Source organism: Centroberyx affinis, unplaced genomic scaffold (assembly GCF_046629955.1).
Source record: "Centroberyx affinis isolate AG114_WGS23_722 - 3 ecotype Tasmania unplaced genomic scaffold, CSIRO-AGI_Caff_v1 ptg009627l_1, whole genome shotgun sequence".
NCBI classification, from domain to species: domain Eukaryota; kingdom Metazoa; phylum Chordata; class Actinopteri; order Beryciformes; family Berycidae; genus Centroberyx; species Centroberyx affinis.
The window spans coordinates 35,001-45,112 of NW_027284589.1; the positions used below are offsets into that span (position 1 = coordinate 35,001).

The 10,112-nt window shown below is 46.8% G+C and overlaps 1 protein-coding gene across 1 annotated transcript in view; it reads right to left on the bottom strand.

Moving 5' to 3' along the window:
- LOC139640518 (kalirin-like) overlaps positions 1–10,047 on the bottom strand; it is a gene marked incomplete at its 5' end in the record, with an annotated part of 34,661 nt that extends 24,614 nt beyond the window's left edge. The window contains 7 exons of the mRNA XM_071514688.1: positions 1,443–1,632; positions 3,062–3,223; positions 6,390–6,492; positions 7,497–7,651; positions 7,742–7,843; positions 8,424–8,614; positions 9,936–10,047. Of these exons, the coding sequence (XP_071370789.1) occupies positions 1,443–1,632; positions 3,062–3,223; positions 6,390–6,492; positions 7,497–7,651; positions 7,742–7,843; positions 8,424–8,614; positions 9,936–10,047 (1,015 nt within the window). The remainder of the gene's footprint in view (positions 1–1,442; positions 1,633–3,061; positions 3,224–6,389; positions 6,493–7,496; positions 7,652–7,741; positions 7,844–8,423; positions 8,615–9,935) is intronic.
- Positions 10,048–10,112: the final 65 nt, after the last annotated feature.

The window sequence follows — 10,112 nt, forward strand, 5'->3', positions numbered from 1 at the left end:
CAGTCAGAATAGAGACTAGTCACTGTGACAATAGAGACTAGTCACTGTCAGAATAGAGACTAGTCACTGTGACAATAGAGACTAGTCACTGTGACAATAGAGACTAGTCACAGTCAGAATAGAGACTACTCACTGTGACAATAGAGACTAGTCACTGTCAGAATAGAGACTAGTCACTGTGACAATAGAGACTAGTCACAGTCAGAATAGAGACTAGTCACTGTGACAATAGAGACTAGTCACTGTGACAATAGAGACTTGTGATATAAATAGAGACTAGTGGATAATTTTAGAGTGTAGAGAGAGTCGACCTGGAAACACATTCTGTATCTGAAAAAACAGGAGCTGTGTTTTCTGGCAAGGAAGAAGACACAGCAGGTAGCTACACACACACACACACACACACACACACACACACACACACACACACACACACACACACACACACACACACACACACACACACACACACACACACACAGTCAGGATGTTAAACTTTGGATTCCTGTTTAGTCTGAAACTCCTTCAGGTCAATGTTTAACACCGAAATCCTCTGACCTCTGGACTCTGTGTGTGTGTGTGTGTGTGTGTGTGTGTGTGTGTGTGTGTGTGTGTGTGTGTGTGTGTGTGTGTGTGTGTGTGTGTGTGTGTGTGTGTGTGTGAGAGAGAGAGAAAGTCTCCAGACTGATCTTGCCAAACAAGATTACAGATTAAGACTGGCACAAAGTTGCCTTATCACACACACACACACTCACACACACACACACACACACACACACACACACACACACACACACACACACACACACACACACACTCACACACACTCACACACACAGCTCCATGTGTGTTTGTTCTGCAGCTGAACATAAAAAATTAAAGCCTGTTTGTTCGTCAGCATCTGTCACTTTATATTAACATCATAACTGTGTGTGTGTGTGTGTGTGTGTGTGTGTGTGTGTGTGTGTGTGTGTGTGTGTGTGTGTGTGTGTTCGTGTTTTGAACATTTAGGACAGAGAGACGGGATGTGGAGCATCACAACACTGGGGACTGCTTAACAATTCAACACACACACACACACACACACACACACACACACACACACACACACACACACACACACACACACACACACACCTGCAGTGAGGGTGGAGGATGTTTAAAGTTCCCTCTGTTTAAACAGGAAATGACATACGACAGACACAGGAAGTGCTGCAGCAGCAGATGGTGGAAGAAAAAAACACTCCAACATGATCCACCAGGCAGACAGACAGGCAGACAGACAGGCAGACAGACAGACAGACAGACAGGCAGACAGACAGACAGACAGACAGGCAGACAGGCAGACAGACAGACAGACAGACAGACAGACAGACAGACAGACAGACAGGCAGGCAGGCAGGCAGACAGACAGACAGACAGACAGGCAGACAGATACTCACCCCTCCCAGCAGTCATAGTAGAGGAGGAGCTAGAGGAGGAGGTGGTGGTGGAGGAGGAGGTGCAGGAGGAGGTGGTGGTGGAGGTGGAGGAGGTGCTGCAGGAGGTGGTGCAGGCCGGGATCAGCCCCTCCATGTCTGCTGCACTGTGAGAGTGAGACAGGCAGAGGGCGCTCATCGGCAGTAACCCCTCCTGTAGGGAAGACAGGTTCTTTATTAGAGACATTTAGCTCATTACCTGTGGGGGCGTTTGGTTCGTTACCTGTGGGGACGTTTGGTTCGTTACCTGTGGGGGCGTTTGGTTCATTACCTGTGGGGCGTTTGGTTTGTTACCTGTGGGGGCGTTTGGTTCGTTACCTGTGGGGGCGTTTGGTTCATTACCTGTGGGGCGTTTGGTTCATTACCTGTGGGGCGTTTGGTTCATTACCTGTGGGGCGTTTGGTTCATTACCTGTGGGGGCGTTTGGTTCATTACCTGTGGGGGCGTTTGGTTCATTACCTGTGGGGCGTTTGGTTCGTTACCTGTGGGGCGTTTGGTTCATTACCTGTGGGGCGTTTGGTTCATTACCTGTGGGGCGTTTGGTTCGTTACCTGTGGAGGCGTTTGGTTCGTTACCTGTGGGGGCGTTTGGTTCATTACCTGTGGGGCGTTTGGTTCATTACCTGTGGGGCGTTTGGTTCATTACCTGTGGGGCGTTTGGTTCATTACCTGTGGGGGCGTTTGGTTTGTTACCTGTGGGGGCGTTTGGTTCGTTACCTGTGGGGGCGTTTGGTTCATTACCTGTGGGGCGTTTGGTTCATTACCTGTGGGGGCGTTTGGTTCGTTACCTGTGGGGACGTTTGGTTCGTTACCTGTGGGGGCGTTTGGTTCGTTACTTGTGGGGCGTTTGGTTCGTTACCTGTGGGGACGTTTGGTTCGTTACCTGTGGGGACGTTTGGTTCGTTACCTGTGGGGGCGTTTGGTTCGTTACTTGTGGGGCGTTTGGTTCGTTACCTGTGGGGACGTTTGGTTCGTTACCTGTGGGGACGTTTGGTTTGTTACCTGTGGGGACGTTTGGTTCGTTACCTGTGGGGCGTTTGGTTCGTTACCTGTGGGGCGTTTGGTTCGTTACCTGTGGGGGCGTTTGGTTCGTTACCTGTGGGGCGTTTGGTTCGTTACCTGTGGGGGCGTTTGGTTCATTACCTGTGGGGCGTTTGGTTCGTTACCTGTGGGGCGTTTGGTTCGTTACCTGTGGGGGCGTTTGGTTCATTACCTGTGGGGCGTTTGGTTCGTTACCTGTGGGGCGTTTGGTTTGTTACCTGTGGGGCGTTTGGTTCCTTACCTGTGGGGCGTTTGGTTCGTTACCTGTGGGGCGTTTGGTTCGTTACCTGTGGGGCGTTTGGTTTGTTACCTGTGGGGCGTTTGGTTCATTACCTGTGGGGCGTTTGGTTTGTTACCTGTGGGGCGTTTGGTTCCTTACCTGAGGGGGCGTTTGGTTCGTTACCTGTGGGGCGTTTGGTTTGTTACCTGTGGGGACGTTTGGTTTGTTACCTGTGGGGGCGTTTGGTTCGTTACCTGTGGGGCGTTTGGTTTGTTACCTGTGGGGCGTTTGGTTCGTTACCTGTGGGGCGTTTGGTTCCTTACCTGAGGGGGCGTTTGATCTGTCGTTCTGACCAGACACCACCCGGGTCGGTCTGCAGAACGTTCCACCAGTTCCACGGTCTGACCACAGCGAACGCTGAGCTCCCCAGACGCTCCGGAGGAGAAATCTAACAACACCACCACTAACTCACAGCCTCCTGACAGCTGGGGGAGAGAGAGAGAGACACGCAGACAGATAGACAGGCAGACAGACAGACAGACAGACAGACAGACAGGCAGACAGACAGGCAGGCAGAGGGGAAAGCTTGTTATTTACCTGGAAACAACAGGAAGAATAATGTTAGATCTGTCTCACTCATCAGCCTGCAGGGCTAAATTCTAATATATATTTTTTTTATTTAGTAGCTGTAATTATTATCTGGCCAGTGAACTGTTCTATTAATTTTAGTATATTTACAATATCATTATGTGTATTTGTATTAGTAGTATTGGACTGAACTCTGAACAGGAAGTGGACAACATCATGTGACCTGGCCCTGTGGTCACCATGGATACCGATGTCTCTATTTCCATGGGTACCGATGTGTGTGTGTGTGTGTGTGTGTGTGTGTGTGTGTGTGTGTGTGTGTGTGTGTGTGTGTGTGTGTGTGTGTGTGTGTGCTTGTTTGTGTGTTGTTGACTAATAGTTAACTGGAACACATGAGCTCCAGCTGAGAAATACTCTCACAAACACACTAACACACTAACACACACACACACACACACACACACACACACACACACACAGAAACACACACACACACACACACACACACAGAAACACACACACACACACACACACACACACACACACACACACAGAAACACACACACACACACACACCCACACAGAAACACACACACACACACACAGAAACACACACACACACACACACACACACACACACAGAAACACACACACACACACACACACACACAGAAACACACACACACACACACAGAAACACACACACACACACACACACACACACACACACACACACACACACACACACTCTAAGGGGAGTAGTGGGGTGTTCCCCGTACAAATCGAACACAGATGTGTTTTGCCGTACAGCCCAGCTAGCGTCTCTCTCTCTCTCACACACACACACACACACACACACACACACTAAACACACACACACACACACACACACACACACACACACACACACACACACACACACACTAAACACACCCAGGATTACCAAAATATGTAAAAAATAATACACAGACACACGTGTTGCAGCAGTATAGAACTGAATATCCAGGATGTCAATACATACAGAACATGAGCATCAGAATGTCAGTTAATCTCATTCACATTCACACCTGAATTCACATTAACACACACACACACACACCTGTATTAATATTCACATTAACACACACACCTGTATTAATATTCACATTAACACACACACCTGTATTAATATTCACATTAACACACACACACACAGCTGTATTAATATTCACATGAACACACACACACACACACCTGTATTAATATTCACATGAACACACACACCTGTATTTATATTCACATTAACACACACACCTGTATTTATATTCACATGAACACACACACCTGTATTAATATTCACATTAACACACACACACACCTGTATTAATATTCATATTAACACACACACACACACACCTGTATTAATATTCACATGAACACACACACCTGTATTAATATTCACATTAACACACACACACACACCTGTATTAATATTCACATGAACACACACACACACCTGTATTAATATTCATATTAACACACACACACACACACCTGTATTAATATTCATATTAACACACACACACACACACCTGTATTTATATTCACATTAACACACACAGCTGTATTAATATTCACATGAACACACACACACACACCTGATCAGGACTCTTCCTGTAGGATCGGGGCCACAGAGTCTAAAGCTCCACTAGAGGGCGACAGACACTGCAACACATTTCTAAACACAGTGAACCTCCTGGGCTACAGAAGCCCTGAAGGACAAACTGTGCATAAAGGCTGACGGCTAAAATAAACGTTCCTACAGAGAAATATCTCCGGTCTCCGGTCTCACTTTGACTGATCTTTCTCCTGCTGAAGGTCACATGACCCACAGTGACCAGTGAAGAGGGTCACATGACCCACAGTGACCAGTGAAGAGGGTCACATGACCCACAGTGACCAAGTGAAGAGGGTCACATGACCACAGTGACCAGTGAAGAGCAGCAGCAGGTTCACTGGTTGAACACGTTTCCTCGCTCTCTTCGAGTCGCTGTGACTCGACCGACTGACAACAAGCAGTAACACTTTACAATAAGAGAAGATTAATTAAGGATTAAGCATTAACTAACCCTTAATTAATCTTCTCTTATTGTAAAGTGTTACCCAACAAGCTTTAGGAAAGAGGAGAAAACAACAACAAGCTGCTGCTGTATCACTGTTTGTTTACATCATCACTGTTTGTTTACATCATCACTGTTTGTTTACATCATCACTGTTTGTTTACATCATCACTGTTTGTTTACATCATCACTGTTTGTTTACATCATCACTGTTTGTTTACATCATCACGTCTCCATGCAGCTTCAGGACTGTTCCAGGCTCTGAAATCACTTACAGGAGAAAAAGAATTCTGACTTTAAACTCAAACTCAAACACATTTTTCACATGTGGCCCCGATCTATTACTCTGACTGTTTATTACTGTGTATTACTGTATATTACTGTATATTACTGTATATTACTGTATATTACTGTGTATTACTGTATATTACTGTATATTACTGTATATTACTGTATATTACTCTATTCTCTTCCAGTGTGAAAACAGTCTGAAGTCAATCCACTCAGTTTCTTGTCATCTATCCAGACTCTACTGATGTCAACAGTAGAATCAGCTTCAGCTCCCACATCATAACCTTTACAAGCAGCCAATAGTAAGCAGGTCAGGGGTCAGAGGTCAGCAGCTGACCCCACCCTCAGCTAGCAGCAGGTAAAGAAATCAAACGTACCTCTTCAGGAGAACGGAGGACAACGAAAGTTTCTAGAAGGAATCTGACAACTAGTGGAGGAAACTCCCTGCTACACACACACACACACACACACACACACACACACACACACACACACACACACACACACACACACACACACACACACACACACACAAGCCCTCTCCTCAGAGGGGTGTGTCCCGCAGTCCCATGACCTCATCACTACTGCAGCTGGCTGGGTGTGTGTGTGTGTGTGTGTGTGTGTGTGTGTGTGTGTGTGTGTGTGTGTGTGTGTGTGTGTGTGTGTGTGTTACCTTGTCGCTGTCGGCGGTGTTCTGGGAGGTTCGGGAGGCGATGGAGACGGTGTCCGGTTGGCTGCTGGCATCACCGAGACTGTCAGCATCCTCACTGGTCTCCCTGAGGGAGAGAGAGACAGGCAGAGAGACAAACAGGCAGAGAGACAGAGAGAGAGAGAGAGACAAAGAGAAAGAAAGGCAGAGAGACAGAGAGAGAGAGAGAGAGAGAGAGAGAGAGAGAGACAAAGAGACAGACAGGCAGAGAGACAGAGAGAGAGAGAGAGAGAGAGAGAGACAGAAAGGCAGAGACAGAGAGAGAGAGAGGGAGAGAGAGACAAAGAGACAGACAGGCAGAGAGACAGAGAGAGAGAGAGAGAGAGAGAGAGAGAGACAGAAAGGCAGAGACAGAGAGAGAGAGAGGGAGAGAGAGACAAAGAGACAGACAGGCAGAGAGAGAGAGAGAGAGAGAGAGACAAAGAGACAGACAGGCAGAGAGACAGACAGGCATTTCTGTGACTCTCAGGAGAATCAGCTTCAGTTTGTAGATCAGCAACATTAAAAGCAACCAACAGAAAAGGAGGTGAAAGGTCAGAGGTCACAGCAGCCTGACAGCAGATCTTCTGTTCAGACTGAACCTCACCAGACTGTGATGAGAATCCATTCTGAATCATTCTGATCCACCAAGCAGCTTAACTCAATAAAACATCAACTCTTAGAACCGCTTCTCAGTTATTTCCACCAAAACACACTGTGGAGGCAGGAGCCAGTTCAACTTTAATAATATCTCAATTTAAAAGTTTAGATATTACTAAATAAAGTGATGAATGGATCATCTGCTGTATATGCAGAATTTACCAGAAGAGCCCAATGATTTGTAAAGTCAGCTTCTACCAGCTGTGTGTGTTCAGCAATAAGCTAGTTAGTACAAAACTGACAGATTTTTGAATGGAGTTTGGTGTTTTCTCCACATGAGAGAGAACAGAACGTATCAGGGTTAAAGGTCAAAGGAGGGAGTTCACACCATGTGGACAGATCACATGGGAGCAGACGTGGCATGGCTGTGTTAACTGTTCTGTGGTGTGTGTGTGTGTGTGTGTGTGTGTGTGAGTGTGTGTGTGTGCTGACCTGCGGGTGATGCTGCGCTGGCGGCCCAGTGTGGGGTTGGGTGTCTTGGGGAGGGGGATGGGCTCCCGCAGAGCCCCCCGCAGGTGGCCCCGCCTCTCCTGGATCACCTGACGAACGCTACGAACCCACTCCTGCTTCAGCTCCAGGGACGACGCCTGGAGAGAGAGAGAGAGAGAGAGGGAGTGGTAGACAGTGTGCACGTGATGAGTGTGCATGTTAGCGTGCACGTGTGAGAGTGCACGTACCTTGAGGATGGTCTTGTTGTCGGAGGTCGGCGTTCGTCCGACCCACAGAGCAAACTTACAGGGATCGCCCTCGATATGCTCCGTTACACCTAACTCTGAGGTCTGGAGAGAGAGAGAGAGAGAGAGAGAGAGAGGGAGGGAGGGAGAGAGAGAGAGAGAGAGGGAGGGGGAGAGAGAGAGAGAGAGAGAGGGAGGGAGAGAGAGAGAGAGAGAGGGAGGGAGAGAGAGAGAGAGAGAGAGGGAGGGAGAGAGAGAGAGAGAGAGAGAGGGAGGGAGAGAGAGAGAGAGAGAGAGAGGGGGGGGGGGGGGAGAGAGAGAGAGAGAGAGAGAGAGAGGGAGGGAGAGAGAGAGAGAGAGGGAGGGAGAGAGAGAGAAGATAAGATGTAAAATCCTAAGATGTAAAGCCATTTACTGCTCTACTTTTGGTGTGTGTGTGTGTGTGTGTGTGTGTGTGTGTGTGTGTGTGTGTGTGTGTGCATGTGTGTGTGTGTGTGTGTGTGTGTGTGTGCATGTGTGTGTGTGTGTGTGTGTGTGTGTGTGTGTGTGTGTGTGTGTGTGTGTGTGCATGTGTGTGTGTGCATGTGTGTGTGTGTGTGTGTGTGTGTGTGTGCATGTGTGTGTGTGTGTGTGTGTGTGTGTGTGCATGTGTGTGTGTGCATGTGTGTGTGTGTGAGTGTGTTACCCTCAGTCTGCTCTTATAGAGGTATTTGGTTCGTCCAGACGAGTCTTTGATCTCTTTGCTGAAGATGAGTGACAGCTCAAACAGGAAGAGGTGTCGGTCCCGCCCCTTCCTGATCAGAGACTTCGGCTCCCAAACCAGGAAGGAGTCCTGGAGGAGGAGCTCCCCCTGCACCTCCAGACCCTCCTCCAGACCTGGAATGACATCACAGGACGTACAGGCTAAACGGAGCTGTGGCGTCCCGCAGGGCTCCATTCTGGCTCCACTGCTGTTCTCCACACACACTTTAACATCTCTGGGTCACATACAGGGTGAGGCGGAGGGTAAGCCCACCTCCACTCACTTTACCATCGTTTCTATTTGCAGAATAGAGCTTACACATATTTTTTAGCCTGACATAAATCTTTATGACTGAAATTCATTAATAAGTAATAATAGTAATAATAATAATAATGATGGTAATATGTTTATTTGCATAGCACTTTTCTTAACAATTGTTACAAAGTGCTTAGACTAAGTAAAATGGATCAAGTAAAGAATATAACAGTAAAAAAAAACAAAAGAATATAAAAACGAAATAATATGACATAAGTACTCACATATGAACATCAATAAACACGAAGTACATGAAGAGAAAATAATAAAACACAATAAAATGTATTTTTATGTATGTTTTTAGCTGATGTTTAAAAGAAGTAGGACAGGTGACGATATGAAGTTTCAGAGGAAGCTCGGTCCACAGCTGCTCCCCTCTAGCACCAGGTTAGCCCTTGGAACCAGGAGCAGAGCCTTTTCTGACCTTAGTGAGCGTCCCTGTACATGTGGGGTGAGGAGGTCGGAAATGTCAGTTGGGGCTAATCCATTTAAAGCTTTAAAAGTAATGAATAAAATCTTAAAATGTATTGGAAGCCAACGGAGGGAAGCTAACATGGAGGTAATGTGGTCTCTTCTGGTTCCAGTTAAAAGTACTACTGTCCAATCAAGCTGAAGTTATGAGTATAGAGTCCTTTCAGGGGAAAGAAAGCATAAATGAATGCTTTGTTGTGAAAATGTAACAGATTGTTGTTTAAATCATTGGTTTAAATCATTGCCTTTTTACTCACCACATCCCTGGCCTAATAACTCATAACCATAACCGCCGTTATGCTGATGACACCCTGCTGTGCCTCAGTGAACTCGGGTGATACCAGGCAGCTTACAGGACTGTCTGCTTCAGACTCTCTTACTGTCTCTAGTCTGAAGTGATTTCTGGACCCACTGCTGTAAAACCCAAACCATGTTGGTCCGCTCTGTGCTGATCCTCAAGCTGTAGGAATCTTTTCATTTGGAACGGGACAAACATGTTTAAACAACTACACTCTTTCAGAAATAACTTTATTTTTCTTTTATATCATTACATTTTGACTGTTGTAACTCCTGCACAGCTGTCCACAACAGTCATTTATAGGTTATGTGCGTGTGTGTGTGTGTGTGTGTGTGTGTGTGTGTGTGTGTGTGTGTGTGTGTGTGTGTTACCTTCTAGCATGCTAACATGCATAGCATCGTTAGCTCTCTTCGGGACGCTCAGCATCACATCCAGACCTTCCTTTATCTCCCCCTTCCCCTCCTCACAGCATGCTAACAGCTCCTACACACACACACACACACACACACACACACACACACACACACACACAGGACAAACCTCATGTG